This window comes from Nerophis lumbriciformis, linkage group LG24, assembly GCF_033978685.3.
Source record: "Nerophis lumbriciformis linkage group LG24, RoL_Nlum_v2.1, whole genome shotgun sequence".
Classification (NCBI taxonomy): domain Eukaryota; kingdom Metazoa; phylum Chordata; class Actinopteri; order Syngnathiformes; family Syngnathidae; genus Nerophis; species Nerophis lumbriciformis.
In genome coordinates, this window is record NC_084571.2 from 6,033,711 (window position 1) to 6,053,575 (window position 19,865).

The 19,865-nt window shown below is 43.5% G+C and overlaps 2 protein-coding genes across 4 annotated transcripts in view; one reads left to right on the forward strand and one right to left on the reverse strand.

The window, feature by feature from the left end:
* Nucleotides 1-473: 473 nt before the first annotated feature.
* Nucleotides 474-5,355, reverse strand: LOC133620150 (potassium voltage-gated channel subfamily A member 1-like). Its single transcript, XM_061981410.1, has 2 exons — nucleotides 4,665-5,355; nucleotides 474-1,389 (listed from the first exon to the last, which is right to left on the reverse strand). Exons 1-2 carry the CDS (start codon nucleotides 5,349-5,351, stop codon nucleotides 511-513), a joined length of 1,566 nt encoding a protein of 521 aa, XP_061837394.1. The 5' UTR covers nucleotides 5,352-5,355; the 3' UTR covers nucleotides 474-510.
* A 2,805-nt stretch (nucleotides 5,356-8,160) lies between these two features.
* Nucleotides 8,161-19,865, forward strand: part of bcat2 (branched chain amino-acid transaminase 2, mitochondrial) — a 31,052-nt gene continuing 19,347 nt past the window's right edge. The window contains exon 1 of one of the 3 annotated variants that reach the window (XM_061981414.2): nucleotides 8,161-8,183. Coding sequence is in view for 1 of the 3 variants with exons in the window: in XM_061981411.2 (XP_061837395.1) it covers nucleotides 10,338-10,409 (72 nt within the window). In the remaining 2 variants the exon portion in view is untranslated. Of the gene's footprint in view, nucleotides 8,184-8,772; nucleotides 8,796-10,265; nucleotides 10,410-19,865 lie in introns of those variants that run through there. The other 2 variants (XM_061981415.1, XM_061981411.2) reach the window with 2 other exon arrangements.

Consider the following 19,865-nt stretch of genomic DNA (forward strand, 5'->3'; position numbering starts at 1 on the left):
CATTTTGCAAACTGTATGCAAACAATAACGAATATTAAACCGATCAAGACTGTCTTGTGGCCGGCCGTTGTCAAAACAACACAATCAGAGTCATGTGGCCTACATTAACATGAGCGTTTGAAGAGGAAAGGATGTTGATGTTTGCTGATGTCACTTTTGTTTGTAAATGAAAAGCAGCAGCTGGTCCAGCCAGGTCCAGCGCTTCTGCCTAAGTAGCTCACATGTGACATCTAGTGGCTGAATGGCTGCACATCAGAGACCATTTAGTCCTCACTGAATACTTGATGTGTACAAACACGCCAAAGCTCCACAGCTTCTTTATTAACGCTCATTCACAAAGATCTAAACTAGGCAAGGAAATTGAGCCAATCAACCAACAGTTTGTAGAAAAGCTCTCAACTCCCCAAATTAAGCTTCTTGAGAGACATTGCCGGTTGTCAAAGTCCATGTGTGTCTCTTCTCCCTCAGTGTAGAGGTATAGGACCTCCAGGATTTCTTTCTCTGGTTAGGTCACACCTGAGTGACCAAAGGTTCTCTGAAGAGGAAGTTATTCCCGCTCAGATCTCCCGCCGCTTTGCTGTTCCTTTCGTACAGCGGTGCGTGTTCTCCTGGGTCCTCAGGCCCCTCATCTCCCACCTCATCATCTTCTCCGCCGTCCTCCATGTCGTTTTCCCAGAGGGACGCGGGGACATGCTGGTACTCTGTGGTGTCCACTCGCTCCATCTCGCGGTGATAGAAGTAGCTGAAGTTGGACACGATGACGGGCACGGGCAGTGAGATGGTGAGCACCCCGGCGATGGCGCACATGGAGCCCACCAGCTTCCCGCCCACCGTTTCCGGGTACATGTCCCCGTAGCCGACCGTCGTCATGGACACTACAGCCCACCAGAAGGCCTCGGGGATGCTGGTGAACGCCGTGTCAGGGCGGTCCACCTCTGCAAAATAGACGGCACTAGAGAAGAGGATGACACCGATGAAGAGAAAGAAGATGAGCAAGGCGAGCTCACGCAGGCTGGCCTTCAGAGTCTGCCCTAGGATCTGGAGACCCTTTGAGTGGCGAGACAGCTTGAAGATCCTGAAGACCCTCACCAGCCGGATGACCCTGATGAGGGCCAGCGACACGGAGGGCTGTGTCCCTTTGTCCTTGGCCAGCTCCGTGCCCAGCGTGACGAAGTAGGGAATGATGGCGAAGAAGTCGATGGTGTTCATGACGTCCTTAAAGAAGTGCATCTTGTTGGGGCAGCAGGTGAAGCGTATGATGAACTCGAAGGAGAACCAGAAGATGCAGATGGTCTCCACGATGAAGAAGGGGTCTTGGAAGGGTGTAAAGGTCGGCAAGTTTGAGACGCTCTCATTGGCCACCGCTGGGTGAAGGATGCTGGTAAATCTCTGCAAGACAAAGACTCTGGTTTAAGAGAACTGCTGGGAAACCAAGGAGTCAACTAGAATACCTGAAACACTACCGTCTTTCTCAGTGACGCTAAACACGTGGCTGTCCAGTGATTAGTCACGAGGTAAGTTATATATGGTATTTCTTAAAGGGTCCTTAAGATGCAAAACCAACTTTTCTTACCTATTAGTACCTGCTTATGGGTATTTGGTATCTGAATTAACTTCCGAAAATTTTAAATCAGACCATGGAGGCATTGCAGAGATTTTAATAAAACAATCTTGATTTCTTTCATATTTCCTCCAAACAGTTTGGAATGTTGTTTAAGTGTGATATTTTGTCTGGCGTCAGCGGAATATCCATATAAGGTAGAAATTTACCCAAACATAATTTGTGCGAGGCAACCTATTTAAATTATTTAAATCCGTCTGTGTCACAACAACATTGATGATAAAACCCAATGAAGGAAAATGCTCTGTTTGCTGTGACCAGCACAAGTCACTACATTAACTTTCAACCTCATCTAAAGTAAAAAGTGCCTTACTTTTACGATTTGTGGCAATGTGCCTTCAACTGTAAAGAAGTGGCTTCAATGGTGTGCAAAGATTGGTCCTGCTACAGCCACAAATTTTCACAAAAAGATGAATTTTCCGACTACTGTTTATGGCAATGGAGGAGACAATGAAACAGTAAGCAATAACAGTAGGTTAAAAATTTGTCAATCATACGTTAGCAATGTTAACTCTCGTTGTGCAGCTAGCTTAGCCTTCTACTGTAAGACATGGTGTCATCAACTTCCGGCTAAATAAAGACTGATTTTTCCAAAAAAAAAATTGTATTTAGACAAGTGTCTACTGTGTTTGGCAAGGGACCAGTTAGTGATATAATCCTTTAACACGTTTGCGATGTAGCTAGTAGTGTGGTTTACTGACGAGCGGGCTTGAACCTTCTATTGAACAAGTGTTCAAAGCAGCAGTGCAGTGAAAGTATTAAGATGATATAGAGTAGAAAACATTTTATGGTCAATATACGCATGTATATTGGAGAGAGAAAGACTTGTTGTTTTTTTGGGGGGGGGTTAAGTTTAACCTTAGCCAGCAGAAATTTCTGACTGGCTTCCTTACTTTGTGTCAGCCGCACTGTTTCCTTCTTGAGCCAACAACAAAACCACAGTGAGCCACATGGTCTCGCTATATCATCTGGGATGTTGTGTTGTGGTGAAAGTCAAGTAAAAATAAGATGGCTGGTGGCGATCACCAGTGTCCATATTCCATACGGTCTTGTCAAAACAAAAACGACTACCAAGCATAGGTGCGAGGCGGGAACAATAATGTAGTAAGGTCAGTGGTAAGGAGGGCTTCATTTACTTCCAACATCTCCGCCTCTCAAAACTAACCGTTTTAGAAGCAGCCAGAAACTGGCCTATTGAAAGGTCTTTACAGCAAAATCTATGCAAAATGTTGATTAAAGAACCATCATTGCATGTTATGTAGACCAAAATTAAGTGTAAATATAAGATAATCATGATCTGACCCCTTTATGAGCTAAGTCGTTCTTCAGGACTTTCAACATTTTACATAGATCGCAGGATACCAACATTTCTGGGGCGGCATGGCGTAGTGGGTAGAGCAACCGTGCCAGAAACCTGAGGGTTGCAGGTTCGCTCCCCGCCTCTTACCATCCAAAAATCGCTGCCGTTGTGACCTTGGGCGGGACACTTCACCCTTTGCCCCCGGTGCCACTCACACTGGTGAACTGAATGATGAATGATAGGTGGTGGTCGGAGGGGCCGTTGGCGCAAATTGCAGCCACGCTTCCATCAGTCTACCCCAGGGCAGCTGTGGCTATGAAAGTAGCTTACCACCACCAGGTGTGAATGATTGATGGGTTCTACATGTAAAGCGACTTTGGGTACTTAGAAAAGCGCTATATAAATCCCAGTTATTAATTAATTAATTAATTTCTGGCTTTTCTACTTTCACTCCAGCACGTTAATTTTCCTCGCAGACTTTCATTTCATTGCCTATATTTAAAAATATGGACTTGTGTTACTCCCCAGCTCTGGAAAGTGGTCTCAAGACAATTTGGCACGAGCAAGTTAGGTCAAGTTACCAGAAGACTTTAGGGTTCTCGTTGCTCACTTTGTCACTTTTTGTGTTTCTATTGCTTCACCTTGTCCTGACTTAGTACTCCACTGAGGGACATTTTAGGCTTTCCTGGCTCTGGTTAGGCAGATCTGACTCGGAACTTGGACGTCCTACTGCTCCCTTCCGCTGTGATGATCATCATCATCCCTCGTCTGCCAAATCATTTTTCAATGTCGGAAGGCTGCAAATTATAACCGCGGATGTCACAGATGCTGACATCATTGATAGAACGCTACAAATTCGACTTTCTGAATCCATGCTAGCAAAGTCGGAGCAAAGCTGATTAGCTGTGTCATGTGTCCCAGGGCTGTTTTCCTCACGTATGAGTCAGTGTTTATTAATAAACATTTATATGTTGGTGGCTTGTCCTTTGCCTATATTTAGTAGTCCAGGTCTCAGAGGGGGTAACATAAGAGCGCCTCATCTGCTTTCCTAGCCTTCATACTCTTGGCTCTGTCTGGTCCTCTGGAATATCTCCTCCATCTAAATGCGCCTCTTGGCTCGGACTTTTCTCCTATCTCCGTCTCCTCCGTCATGCCTGTGCCGACTTGCCAACGTTTCTCTCAAGTAACCATATCTCCAACTTTCAAGGATGGAGGTTCTCTGGACTTTCTCTTATCGTTGAGTATGTGTTTGTATACTCAAATCGGACATCCTGGTTATCTTATTCCCAACCCACTAAACCAGAATGCAGATAGTGGCGATCCTTCAGAGGAGATAAACACCTGAAGCTCAGAATGTTTATGTTTGGTAAGAGGATACTTGTCAGCGCTTGTTGTCCCTCCATGTTAATCTCGTTACTTCCAAGTGGTGTTAAATCTTCACCTTATTTGCACCCTGTCACCTACCATTTGGTAAGGAATTGACATTCAAGCTTCGTCTTTTCTTTACCACTTATCTTGTTCAGAGTTACAGGAGAGCCTTCAGTGGACCTAACGTACATTTTGTTGGACTGTGAAAGGAAACTGGTGTAGCGAGAAGCATGTGGAGAACATGCAAACTCCACTGAGCAGACACTGGTTCAAGCCTAGAACCTTCTTGCCTTGAAGCAGCTGCACTAACCATTGCACCACTGTGCTCCGCAAGTATAAGAATTACTATGACTGCGACAAAACCATTTTACGCACCTCTCTCTGTTCCTTCTCGTTCCTGAACTCGGGCAGGGTCTCCAGGCAGAAGATGAGAATGGAGATGATGATGACCATGACGCTGACGATGGCAATGATGCGAGCAGCGCTGGAAGACTCGGGGTACTCAAAGAGCATCCAGAGGCGGCGCTGCAGGTCACCGCTGGGAAGAGCTCTCTCCTCCTCCTTCGGGAAGCCTTCGTCCTCCTTGAAACGGTCCAGAATTTCCTCCCCGAGCTCGTAAAAGCGCAGCTCATCCATAAAAATGTCCAAGGGCACGTTGGCGGGCCTCCGCAGTCTCCCGCCCGACTGGTAGAAGTAGAGGATGGCGTCGAAACAGACCCGACTCCGGTCCAGGAAGAGCTCATTCCGGTCAGGGTCGAAGTAGCGGAGACGCTTGCGGGCGTTTCCCAGCAGAGATTCTGGGAACTGAGCGAGGGTGCGCAGCTGCGTCTCGTAACGCATCCCCGACACGTTGATGGCCAGGCGCTCGCTCAGGGCCCAGCCGCTCTGCAACGGTTGACGCCGCTTTCCCCGCTTCACGTTCCTGCTCGGGGCCGCCACATTCCCGCTCTCCTTCTCCAGCTTGTTGTGCTCGTCTTTGGCCCGCTTGTCCTCGTCCTCGTCCGCAAGCTTGTCTTCAGGCTCGCCTCTTTCACTACCGCCTTCCTTGTTTGGATCCGCCATCTCTCAACCTTTAACCACCACAACAAATCATCAACCCAAAACTATAATTTTCTCCTCAATAGTCAAGAAAATATTTCTTACCTGAGTGACTCTTGCCGATGCGAATACTCACTTTTCTACCGTCAAGAACAAGAAACATTATCAGAACCACACATGTTCACAATGCCAACGGTGTGTTTACCTGATTAGCGTGAGCGTCCGTCTGCTTAGGCTAATCACACTTTTTTCACCTCCATGTCCGCCACCACCTCCTCAGGGTGTTCTCACTCACCCGACTTTCTTCTTGGGCTCCAACATGGTCACGTCCAGTCTTTTCCGCCTCCTCGCTTTCCTCCCTCGCTCGTGAGAGGAAGTTCGAGGGGTCGAAGGTCAGCGTGGCTCCTTTGGATGTTAATCTGCAAGTTAGACGGTTCAGCTTGTTTGTGGGTCCCTTCAAGAGTCGCCCCCTCACTCTCTCTTTGCTTGCAGTGTCGACAGGAAACGCTGTCAGGCCGAAATTTAATCTTCCACCTTCTCCAAAGGCCAATAGTGCCACTGGAGCTTTTCCCGCTTTGCACCCCCCCGGCAACCCTGCCACATACACACTCACAAACATCGACCTGTGACCCCGCTGCCTTTCTACAAAAACATACTGCACAAGTTAGCATGTCAACTTCATGACTCACCCAATGAAGGCCAAATTATTCAAATAAATCCTTATTATTACTGTTTATTTTAATGACACAATACACACTGTACTAATTATTTATTGTATTGTTTAAATTAGATTAAGGAACTCTCTTTCTGAGAAGATGATGTATAAAATAAATATTAGTAACAAATTACAACTGGTTAAAAAACCTGCCAACACATTTGAACTATTTGTTTGTATTCACTGTACGCGATACTCATTTTGTTTAATTATAGATTTTGTTTATTGCTATTACTTTGTTTTCCATCGCCCCTATAGTTACCAAAAAGTTAAACACTTGTGAGCTATGTTTCACAATAAACTATTTTTATTGTATTGATTAGCTTTTTTTAATATTCAAATTTCCGTCCTCCTGTCACACTTGGCTGACGTCATTTGCTGTCTTTTGAGCGAGATATTGTAATGAACTTCTAGTCCACCAGAGGGCGGCATTGTCAATGGCGCAAAGAAGGATGGGCAATGGAAGTCAACTGGAGGACTTGACCTTTATTTAGCCCACATTGGAGAAAACAAACATGACTACAATAAAAATTAGAGATGTCCGATAATATTGACCTGCCGAGATTATCGGTCGATAAATGCGTTAAAATGTAATAGCAGAAATTATCGTTTTTTGTATTATCGGTATCGGTCTTTTAAAAAAAAAAATGTTTTTTTTATTAAATCAACATAAAAAACACAAGATAGACTTACAATTAGTGCACCAACCCAAAAAACCTTACTCCCCCATTTCCCATTTACACTCATTCACACAAAAGGATTGTTTCTTTCTGTTATTAATATTCTGGTTCCTACATTATATATCAATATATATCAATACAGTCTGCAGGGATACAGTCCGTAAGCACACATGATTGTGCGTGCTGCTGGTCCACTAATAGTACTAACCTTTAACAGTTAATTTTACTCATTTTCTTTAATTACTAGTTTCAATGTAACTGTTTTTATATTGTTTTACTTTCTTGTTTTTATATTGTTTTACTTTCTTTTTTATTCAAGAAAATGTTTTTAATTTATTTATCTTTTTTTTTTTTCTTTTTTTTTTTTTTAAAGTACCTTATCTTCACCATACCTGGTTGTCCAAATTAGGCATAATAATGTGTTAATTCCACGACTGTATATATCGGTTGATATCGGTATCGGTTGGTATCGGTATCGGTAATTAAAAAGTTAGACAATATCGGAATATAAGGATTTCGGCAAAAAGCCATTATCGGACATCCCTAATAAAAATGGAATGAAAGTAAAAATACAAGAGTAGGAAAATAATAACACTATAAGAACACAAGATAATGGACACCAGAAAATAAAGACACGCTGTGTTGCTGAAGGAGCTACTCCTCTTTGTCGGTAGAGGGTACTCGTACTTAAACATCATGAATGTCAACTGTTACACTGCTTTTAAGGATTGCTTATTTAATATTAATGCTGAAGGTATTTCAATGAGTATAGAACATGGCCGCACTCTACTAATCGTTGTTGTAAGGATCTGTTGCCTGGATCATGTTGTATTTTACTTTGACTCCCTTAGTTCTGTTTTGAGCACCCCTGCGTTTGTGTTTTAGTTGCCATGGGAGCAGATTAGTTCCACCTGCCTCTGATTAGTGTTCGGGACGCTCACCTGCTGAGAGAACGCTAACGTTCCAAAATATTTTTAGTGTTATATCTCGCCTTCTTACGACTTCTTGGACGGAATTTTAGCTTTGAGTGTTGCAATTTAGATAGTTTTAGTTATCGTTATATGTTTATTCCATCATAACAACAACGTGTTATTTTTGTTTGGAGCGGAAATAAATGTTCTACATAAACTTGGCAATTGTGAAAAATGTAGACAGTTTTAAAACAAAAGTGTTCTGTTAAACCACTCTTGGTAACATAAGCAAGCCAATTGTGTTCTTGTTATGTTTGTGTGAGCAAGTTGCAAAGTGTGAAGATGTGCAAAAGGAATGGAACAAATCTAGCGCTAGGATGAGACTTGCAAGACAGGTAAGGTTATCAGAGCTACAGCTCTCCACACCCACTTTGCTAAGTACCCCTATTATAACCTATAAAAGCTGAAGGCACTTTGTTTTCCGGTTTCCTGTCCCTCACACAATCCAGCGTACGTTGGCGACGTGGAAAGACAACAACCCAGAGCCTCTGTAAGTATATGTCTTTGTGTTGATGCAACTGATTGAATGTTGACATGAGTGTCTGACAAGTTCCTTCTCCCTTTTGATCAAACGTACACGCCGCCAGTGGACCGAGTCCAGGTTTTTGGAGTTAATTTGGTCACGGAAAAAGCAAATTCAAGTAAAAGGCTATTTTCCCTGTTTAAGTAAAGTTCCAACAATAGTCACACACACACTAGGTGTGGTGAAATGTGTCCTCTGCATTTGACTCATCCCCATGTTCACCCCCTGGTGAGGGGAGCAGTGAGCAGCAGCGGTGGCTGTGCTCGGGAATCATTTGGTGATTTAACCCCCAATTCCAACCCTTGATGCTAAGTGCCAAACAGGGAGGCAATGGGTCCCATTTTTTGTAGTCTTTGGTATGACTCGGCCGGGGTTTGAACACACAACCTCCCAGTGTCAGGGCGGATACTCTAACCACAAGGCCTCTAAGCTGGTCAACGGGGCCACTAAGCTGGTCGCAAGGCCACTAAGCTGGTCGCAAGGCCACTAAGCTGGTCGCGAGGCCACTAAACTGGTCACAAGCTGTGGTGAGATCGGAGAAGACTGTCATCCTCAGAAAACTGACCGGTCGAAAAAAAGGTGAGCAGCAACCATCCATCCATCCATTTTCTACCGCTTATTCCCTTTGGGGTCGCGGGGGGCGCTGGAGCCTATCTCAGCTACAATCGGGCGGAAGGCGGGGTACACCCTGGACAAGTCGCCACCTCATCGCAGGGCCAACACAGATAGACAGACAACATTCACACTCACATTCACACACTAGGGCCAATTTTTAGTGTTGCCAATCAACCTATCCCCAGGTGCATGTCTTTGGAGGTGGGAGGAAGCCGGAGTACCCGGAGGGAACCCACGCAGTCACGGGGAGAACATGCAAACTCCACACAGAAAGATCCCGAGCCTGGGATTGAACCCCAGACTACTTAGCACCTTCGTATTGTGAGGCAGACGCACTAACCCCTCTGCCACCGTGCTGAGCAGCAACCATTTTCATAAAATACCGCACTTTGGCTACTGTAAATTTACTGAGGAATTCAGTTGAATATGTTCTTGTTTCTACTAAATTTAACACAAAATATCATATTTTAACTGAGTTGAGCCACGAATGTGGGATTTGTTTTCTTTAGTACAGGTCAGGAACCCTAAGGATTCCACAAGTTGGGAATTTGTTGTAAAACTGGCGAAGCGCTCGATTGAGTATACAGATCCCTTAATTGAAATTTGGATCCACGCGCATTGAGTCGGGAGTTTCCGATCTAGAATTTTAAAAGCTGCTATAGTTTTGTATGTGAATCTATAAAACTGCTATAATCTCTGTGAGGAAGACTGTGCGGGTAGTTTCCTGTGGTTTCCTGCGGTGTGTCGAGGTCACAGCTCTGTGGGGACATGGGTATAGTGTCAACGCGAGGTATTTACGGAGAGGAGACGTTAGATTTGAGTTGTGAATTAACACCCAGAAAGTGGACCTCTGGTGTAGAAGCTCACCGGCACTGCGACCCGTCCTGTGAAGGCCTGTAGAGTGAATAAGATTTTAACGATGTCTACATTTGATTAGAAGTTGAGAATTATTAAGGCAGTGTTGGGTGGATGCCATCCACAGCTCGGCAGTGAAAGGGTCTTAATAAATACCTGAGAAGCCAGAGTCATTCTGCATGGTGGCCCAATAAGACATTACTATTACATGGCAGTTCTGGAGTTGAACTACCGTGGTATTAAAAGTGACTGCGCAACAGGTTATTTTTCTAACAAGTCAACTCAGAAGAACAAGGAGGAACAATTTCCCTTGTGGATCAATAACGTTTTTCTAAGTCTAAGAAGTACAAAAAGGTTGTAGCCTAGAGGTGCTGGCACGATTATATGGCGAATAATGGAACATTAGAGTGTGGTCCAGATGTTACTGCGGACCTGCCTCCACCTTACATACCGCCCTGCCTCCACCTTACATCCCACCCTGAAAAACCTGCTCAGTGGCCCTGAAAAACCTGCTCAGTGGCCTGCTGCTCACTGCTCCCTCCCCTCCCAGGGGGTAGAACAAGGGGATGAGTCAAATGCAGAGGGTAATTTCGCCACACAAAATCTGTGTGTGACTATCATTGGTACTTTAACTTTAACTTTAAAAGTGTGATGGAGGATGTGCCGCGTGAGGAAATAAGTCAAGCTGACGTGGGTCAGGAAGCGATGGCTGCTCAACTCGAGGTAGGTGGTACAAGACGAGCGGTTGAGGTCCAACCTCAAATTATGAGAAGGTAAAAGGCGTACGTTGCGAGTTATTGAAGCGAGGGAAGAAGAGAGTGAGAGTGAGTGTCAATGAGCCTCGAGTTGCAGCGTAAAATAGACTGAAAATCATCACAAAAACACCTGCGACAGAAACAGTCACTATTCACAGACAGCGACCTAAAGATTGTCGAAAATAAGGCTGAGTCATCTTTGACAGATTCTCATTATGCAGGAAGCAGTACACAAACAGGAGTAGAACCAAAACAAACACTTTTTCTTCTCTCACCCCGTCCACTACCGCTTCGGGTGATATTGATATTAGGATCAAATGGCTTCCTGATATTCACCAAGGGGCGGTATCTTGGCTGCGGTGCTTTGAAAAGTGTACTTTTGGAGTGTAACTGGCACTAGAAGATATGAGAGGAGTTTTGGGAACCGCTACTTCGTACCATCGACGACACTGCGATAACACGTCAGCTGGGTGATGAGACCCCATTCAGGCCTCATCGACTCGACTGGGCCAGAGGTCTGAGAGATGAATACTCAACTGACTGGAGCACTCAGACCAGGGCCGGCCCGTGGCATAGGCCGTATAGGCAAATGCTAAGGGCGCCGTCCATCAGGGGGCGCCACGCCAGTGCCACAAATGTTGGAGAAAAAAAAAAAAAAAAGAAGAAGTTGGTACTATTATTTCTAAATACAAAAAATAATCCCACGTTAATTAAAATGCAAAGTAAAGCCTATTTAATAGAAATATTATTTGTTACAACATTACCCCCCCCCCCCCCCTCCCCCCGCACGGTGCGCCCCCTCCCTTCCCGTATCGTGACTCTTTTTGGACGTCACCACATCAAAAAATCAACACAAGATGTCAAAACTGTCAGGTGCCCAGGGAAGAAAAAAGAGAAAAGAAGAGGAGGAGAAACGAGAAAAGACAGAGGTAGCAGGTAGGTAACGTTAGCCTACATGAAATTATTTGTCTGTTACAGAATGTGATAGTAACCTGGCTTTTTAGCATTAAGCTAATGTTACATGATTCGGCAATTGCTAATCAATAAATAGCTAGTTCTGTTTTAACGTCGGGTTAATATTGTGGAGGGGGCTAAATTGTTATGGAAAATAATAATGTAACGTTAGGTAATTACAGTACTCCCACCTTACATTCCTCAGGGACATTTCTTTCTTTCTTTAGTTTATTTGGAACATGAACACACTTACATCATAATACATCACACAATTTCATATCATTTCATTTTACATCATGCCCGAAAAGGAGTAGGAAGAAGCAAAGCTTATTTAATCCTACCCCTTTCCCACTTCAAAGCGTTTACAAATATATAGAATCATTTACTGACCTTTTTATATAATAAAATAACATCTATGAATTAGTATACAACAGTTTTGTAATATGTAATTAATTAATTAATTCAGTCATTATTAACATACTGAGATGAAGAATATCTTATTTTCAATAAGGTTGAAAGTATTTCTCATAATTCTTCTTCTTTGTACTCTGTAAGCACTATTATTTTGAACAACCTCTTAAACTGGATCATATCAGTACAATTTTTAACTTCTTTACTTAATCCATTCCATAATTTAATTCCACATACTGATATGCTAAAAGTTCTAAGTGTTGTACGTGCATATAAATGTTTGTATTAGATCTTTTAAGCAGGTGTTTTTTGTTTACATTGTTATTGCCTTCTGGTTAGCTAATGTTTGCCCTGCAGGTAATCGTCACTTTTCCACCCCTTTATATATTAGGTATAGTTGTAAGTAAAAAAAAAAGGTCGAAGACAAAGCTATTCGGGTTCTTGTGAGTATATACACTTCACTGCCGATGTGGGGGGGCGCCACCTAAAATCTTGCCTAGGGCGCCAGATTGGTTAGGGCCGGGCCTGACTCAGACAACCACAAGATTTGTTCTGACTCCAGGTCAAACAGCTGATGAATTTATAGAGTCAGCCATTCAGGTGTGGGTGGACCAGACCGGTATCCATCCTACCCATAAGTAGGAGATCACAAGCTTTATGTTCAAACTAGCTGTGATGGCAGGTCTTCCAAAGGAGGTGGTGTCTAAATGTCAGCACAGTCCTGGATTTCAAGGTAACCCACGGAGGGAGTGGCGCTGCGCGATAATCCACCATCTTCATCGATATAACAAAAAGCAGGATAAAATTGAGTCCCAAAATAAAAATGTATCTGCAGCCGCCATAAAATCGCAATTGAAAACTTTTAATATTAAACCTAAACCCACAGAGACTGTTTAGTTAGTGTCGGAGGCAGATATTTACATATATCCGAATTTAAGTTGTACTTCTTTTATTTCATAGTCATATTTGAAAACAGCTTGTGTTTTCCATTTCTTCTCTTGCTGCTCTGTCTGCAAGTAAACTGTGTGTGTTAACCTTGAATTCTTTGGAATGTGTTTTGACTAGGGAGACGATGTGCATGTATTTTGACTAGGGAGAGTGGAGAGGGTTTTGGGGTTGGGAGGACAGACCATTTTGACGGCGCGATAGAATGTTCTATGCTGGACTGGTCTCAAAAATATATCTGCAAAGCTTTGCCAATATATTACAAAATACCTATTCTGTCTCTGGTGGTTTTTTCAACTCAGCTTTAAGTGTCGTAAAGAGCTTGGGAGCGACTTGTGACTTGAATTCCCTGGGAGGAACAACTGGTCCAAAACGCAACATTAGCCACACCTACACCTCAAGTCCCACAGAGTCTGTTTACGGCCCTTATGTCATGATCCGTTACCCGGATCATGGCATGATTTATGTTGGTAATGAGTCTGTTTCCTGGGTGCACCCTCTTTCCCTGTTTACTGTTGGTTTCCATGGGCACTGATTCTCTTCACCTGTCTTAGTTTAGCAATTAGTGTTCCCACCAGGTGTTTTGGTTACTCACTCCCCTTTATAGTTTCCTGTCACCCAGCAATAGTTGCTGGGTCAATGTTTGCAATAGGCAACATTTACGTTTTTTCTCCTCGCTGTAGTATGTTTGTTCACGTTAGCATTCCTTGTTTATCACCCTTGGTGACATTTTATGTTTTGTTTAGCTCCACGCTTGCTAGCGTCTTCGGTCTTGTATTTTTGATCCTGCCTTAAAATAATTAAATATACTTCATCTTACATCCACGATACTCCTGCTTGTCTTCTGGAATGCTACCAGCGCAGCTATGCGTCTCCGCAGACGTTACACCTTATCCGGACCCTCCCCCATGGCCACAGCAACACCCTCATGTGCCACAAGTTTATGAATACATTCAGGACTTGTTTGAGCCGAGATTTGCACCCTAAAGAGAACGTAGATGACGGGGCAGGGGGATGAAGCAGGGAATACCCAGGAAGTCAAACTAACGCAAGTTTTGCTACTGAATACCCGACATGGGTTCAAGAATAGGGGTGCCTTCTCACCCCTGGGGCTAAAACACCTAAGTCCTTCCTGGATGTCATGATCGGGGCAAACGTGACCAAAATGCTGGTGCGACACACTCCACTGTCACATTTGGGCCGATGCACTCTCTGATGTCCAAACTGGTGGGAGAGTCAAGGACTTCTCAAATGAACTCTTTCACAAAACCACAGACTGTTGAAATAGCGGGACAAAGACTTTATAATGACCATGGTCATGACCGAAAGAATAAGATCGCGGATACAAGCGGCCGAAATGAGTTTCCTCAGAAGGGTGGCTGGCATCTCCCTTAGAGATAGGGTGAGAAGTTCAGTCACCCGAAAGAGACTCGGAGTAGAGCCGCTGTGCCTTCGCTTGGAAAGGAGCCAGCTTAGGTGGTTCGGGCATCTCGTGCGGATGCCTCACGAGCGTTTTTCTTGGGAGGTCCTCGTTGCACGTCCCACTGGGAGGAGACCCCGGGGAAGGCCAAGGACCAGATGGGGGGGGTTACATCTCCTCTCTGGCCTGGGAACGCTTCGGGATCCCCCAGGTGGAAGTTGCTAATGTTGCTCTGGAGAGGGAAGACTGGGGGTCTCTGCTGGAGCTGTTGTCCCCGCGAACCGATTCCGGATAAGCGGTTGAAGATGGATGGATGGAGACTTTATCATCAGTATTTGTCTTGTGTCGAATGTTAGGTCGACTCTCCACGTCTCCTTTTTTGTTCCAACCTCATGGCTTTGCTATCACATCTGATAAACTGTGTGGCACAGCTGACATTTACCTGGGTCTGCTCACCCAGATCTACTCTCTGGGTTCTTTTGCTCCTCCACCTGACCCTCCCCACGCCACTCTCAATTATCCAAGAGAACCTGATTTAATCTTGTTTCAACATAAAGGATGACACAACTTTGTAAATTAGTACCTAAGACATTTTTGTGGCACATGAAGACGTTACTCTTACTCCGGAACAACTTACTGACGCGATACCGCATGTTTCGTTGGCTGTTGATACTGAGGGCAAGGCTCGCAGCTTAGGTTCCATGGTATAAAGACTCTCTGAGTCCACAAATCGGGTACTGACATCCGTTCCAAACGGGATTTTCTCACCTTCTCATTGAGCTGACCGTATCACATCCACAGCAACGGAGACACACGTGTCTACGTCAATGCAGGTAACAAACAGAACTTTCATATGCTAAGAAAATGCTAACCTCACTGCTGACAACATTATGGTCCCAGGGACCCTTCGACGTGCCTCCTCCCAATTTTGTCCTCTGTTAACCGCAATATAACAACAAACGCCAACGCAGGCAGGTTTAAAAGACACAACTGAAGGCTTGCTATCTTCAGGTGTTATTGAAGTCTCCATGGAACACTCCCCTACTCCCTGTACCGAAATCCGACTGAAAATCCTACCATAAAAAACATTACTGTCACTCCTGTATCTCCTGCGCCAAGTCTTTTCACCGCACTTAGCCTACAGTATTGGATTCCTCTCCTAAGTGGTTCTCGGTTTTTGACTTAGCGATCGAAGCGCCTTTTTTAGAATATTTTAGCTCAGGGGCCACTTGGAGGAATATCCATTCCCAAGTGAAAACTCATGGCATGATAACTTCAAAATAAAGACAACTTTAGACTGTTTCTTTGTTTAAAAACAGAACAAGCACATTCTGAAAATGTGCAAATCATAATGTTTTTTTTTACACTTAAATGTTGCGGTTATAGGTATTCTATTTTCATTTGTCGTTATTTATACGTTCTATATGAAGGATGTGATCATGTCCATCAGTCAAATGGGTGGGATTGCGTCTGGCAGAGTTTTAGAATGCTCATATTGGTGTTAATTTTTAATCTATTAGAAGATTAAATTAATAATAATAATAATAATAATGCCAATATCAAATTACAGGATGTTATTAATGTAATTTCCTCAATTTCCTCAACTGATGTATTTGTGGGAAATTAGCCCTAACTATTCTAATTAAAAAAGACTTGGTACTTTTCTTTCTTTTATTTCGTGCTCACACAACATACACACTTATTCAATGTGTACGTCTACAAGCAGTCACCACCACGCAGTCAAAGTCAAATTTGAAGTCGTTACAAATAAATAAATGATGAATGGGTTATACTTGTACAGCGCTTTTCTACCTTCAAGGTACTCAAAGCGCTTTGACAGTATTTCCACATTCACCCATTCACACACACATTCACACACTGATGGCGGGAGCTGCCATGCAAGGCGCTAACCAGCACCCATCAGGACATACTTGCCAACCCTCCCGGATTTTCCGGGAGACTCCCGAAATTCAGCGCCTCTCCCGAAAACCTCCCGGGACAAATTTTCTCCCGAAAATCTCCCGAAATCCATGCGGACCTGAGTGACGTGTCGACAGCCTGTTTTCACGTCCGCTTTCCCACAATATAAACAGCGTGCCTGCCCAATGACGTTATAACTGTAAAATGATCGAGGGCGAGTTCTTGGTTTCTTATGTGGGTTTAATGTTAGGCAGTTTCATTAACGTCCTCCCAGCGCGGCAACAACACACAACAACAGCAGTCACGTTTTCGTCTACCGTAAACAGCAATGTTGTGACACTCTTAAACAGGACAATACTGCCGTCTACTGTACATGCATATGTGACAATAACATCTACGGCTTTTAGAGAGTGCAGTGCACAACTGCGCACACAACAAGGAGACGAAGCAGAATGCATCATCAGAGAGGGTGTTCAGCATGGTTAGAAAAATAGTGACAGAGAATAGAACAAGGATGGACAATTCAACCCTTAACTCAACAATGAGTAGATGAGTGTTATGTGTGTGTATATGTGTAAATAAATGAACACTGAAATTCAAATATTTCTCATATATATATATATATATATATATATATGTCTTAATAAGGTTATCCAAAAAATAGTGCTCGATACCGTAGTAGAGCGCAATATATGTATGTGTGGGAAAAAATCACAAGACTATTTCATCTCTACAGGCCTGTTTCATGAGGGGGGTTCCCTCAATCATCAGGAGATTTTAATGGGAGCATTCACATACCATGGTTTGTATAGGGCACAGAGTGGGTGGGTGCAGGCTGGCGTAGGGGCGTGGTGATTGGCTCATGTGCTACCTAGGAGGTGTTTCCGTCTGTGGCGGCATGCTGTTACAATTTCGCTGCGCTTGTTGAGGGATGACAGGTCTGGACGGTAAATAATAAACAGTTTCTCTTTCAAGCATAGGTTGCATCTTTTATTACCACTATTGTAAGGTGTGCTGGATGCAAGAATTTGCCATGTTATTGAATATTCAACATTATTGTCTTTGAGGTCCCAAATGTGTTTGCTGAGTTCTGTGCAACTGTCGAAAGAAACCTGATTGCCCTCTCAACGGGGGGTGCTTACAAACATCAGTTGTCTACCAATCTAAGGTAACACGCAAGGACATTAACACATCCGACACATATGTAGGATTAACCGAGGGAGAGTTCAAAACCAGATGGAACAATCACAAGGCTTCTTTCAGGAACCAAAACCTGCGGAATACCACATAACTCAGCAAACACATTTGGGACCTCAAAGACAATAATGTTGAATATTCAATAACATGGCAAATTCTTGCATCCAGCACACCTTACAATAGTGGTAATAAAAGATGCAACCTATGCTTGAAAGAGAAACTGTTTATTATTTACCGTCCAGACCTGTCATCCCTCAACAAGCGCAGCGAAATTGTAACAGCATGCCGCCACAGACGGAAACACCTCCTAGGTAACACATGAGCCAATCACCACGCCCCTACGCCAGCCTGCACCCACCCACTCTGTGCCCTATATAAACCATGGTATGTGAATGCTCCCATTAAAATCTCCTGATGATTGAGGGAACCCCCCTCATGAAACAGGCCTGTAGAGATGAAATAGTCTTGTGATTTTTTTCCCACACATACATATATATATATATATATATATATATATATATATATATAGCTAGAATTCACTGAAAGTCAAGTATTTCTTATATATATATATGAAATACTTGACTTGGTGAATTCTAGCTGTAAATATACTCCTCCCCTCTTAACCACGCTCCCCCCCAAAATCAGAGGTCTCAAGGTTGGCAAGTATGCATCAGGAGCAAGGGTGAAGTGTCTTGCTCAAGGACACAACGGACGTGACTAAGATGGTAGAAGGTGGGGATTGAACCCCAGTAACCAGCAACCCGCCGATTGCTGGCACAGCCACTCTACCAACTTCGCCACGACAACTTTACAAGAATGCGGCTGGCGAGTCTACTCCAGTACCGTCACATATCCAATACCGTCACAACAACGTAACACAAGGAAGTCCAGTTTTTCTTTAAACATTATCCGATTGGAATCGTGCTGTCACCGTAAGGTTAACATTGAATTATACAGACGTAAGGAATGTTGGTGGTCGCCTGAATGAAGTTGATGTGAAACACTGTGGGTATAATGTCGTCATGTCAGTCAGGTTGTGTTCACAGACATAATCCATGCCATGTCACTGATAACAATATGGGCACATATTTCCCCCTGGAGCATTGATTCTCAAACTGTGGTACGTGGGCTCCATCCGCCAAATAATTTCTTGATTAAAGTACAGTGTTTTATATTCAAACACAGTGCTACTGTTTAAGCTGTGTGTCATGTTACAGTGGCCAAAATGTTACGTACGGCGGGTGAAGGAGACGACACCACGGCAGGAATCAGTTCAATAGCCTTTATTCTGCTATTGATTAGTGATTGATAATAAAGATTAGTACAGAAGACAGTATGCTTGACGCTGTACGATGACTGAACAGATGGTAGAACTTACAAAACCTTTTAGTTTGACTTATCATATCCAGTTTAACATTTAAATGTGAAGATGTTCAAAGGGAATGGAACAAGTCTGGGTATTTTGTTCTTTACAGATTAGTAACGAACAGGTTGTCATATGGCAACTGTAATTTCCGCCATGTTTGTGGTCAACAAATGCTCGTCGCATCTATCCCTCGGATGAGATTTGCAAGACTGTGGTTTTTCAGGCACTCATGATTACGGGCCCAGCAGGCACAGGACATTGAAACTACGTTGAGAACTTGTTGATTGATTGATTGATTGATTGAGACTTTTAGTAGTAGATTGCACAGTACAGTACATATTCCGTACAATTGACCACTAAATGGTAACACCCGAATAAGTTTTTCAACTTGTTTAAGTCGCGGTGTCCAGGTTATAATCAATTCATGGTAAAGGTTTAGATTTAGGTCCTAATGTTCAGCAACTCATACATAACGTTGGAACAACGTGCTTTTTGATGATGTTTCATCAATGTTGGTTTCTGACGTTGATTTGACCATTGAAATTTGGTAATTTCCCAACCAATATTCTACCCCACCAATACAACATGCTTGTTGACGACGTTTATTCAATGTCAGGTTCTCATGTTGATTTGACCATTGAATTTTGGTCATTTCCCAACCAACAACATGGATCCGACGTTAGACATTAACGTTGTCTCAATTTACAAATAAAACTATTTTTCAATGATGTTTCAGAGTCCGTTTTAGAGGACATGTACGTATAATCAATGTTGTATCAACGTCTTGTGCCTGCTGGGGGCTGATTGATTGGTTGAGATAAGGTAGTCAGAACTTACGAAGTTCCCCGATTATAACCCATGAAAGCTGAGGGCAGTTTGTGTTCAGGGTTCATGTCCCTCACACAATCCAAAGTATGTTGGCGACTCGTGAAGACCACAACCCAGAGCCTCTGTAAGAATATGTCTTTGTGTTGATGCAAATGAATACAACTGATTGAATATTGAAAAGAGTAACATGTTTCTTCTCCATCTGACCAAGTCCAGGTTTCTGGAGGCTGCCGCTAAAACCAACATTCTTTTGTTAGCCACTTGCTCTGTGGTGTGCAGTGTCCCGTTTATTAGCTGTTCATGCTGCCCCCATGAGGATGGCATGTAACACTGCACAAGTCACCACAGTGACAGAAGGTCCGTAACAGAAACCTGGACATGTC

What these genes read in the sequence shown, in the direction of transcription:
- LOC133620150 (XM_061981410.1), bottom strand. Translation starts at nt 5,351, where the DNA reads ATGGCGGATCCAAACAAGGAAGGCGGTAGTGAAAGAGGCGAGCCTGAA. An exon ending in ACGAGAAGGAACAGAGAGAG is followed by an intron (nt 1,390 to 4,664) that starts GTGCGTAAAATG and finishes TTTGTCTTGCAG; the next exon opens with AGATTTACCAGCATCCTTCA.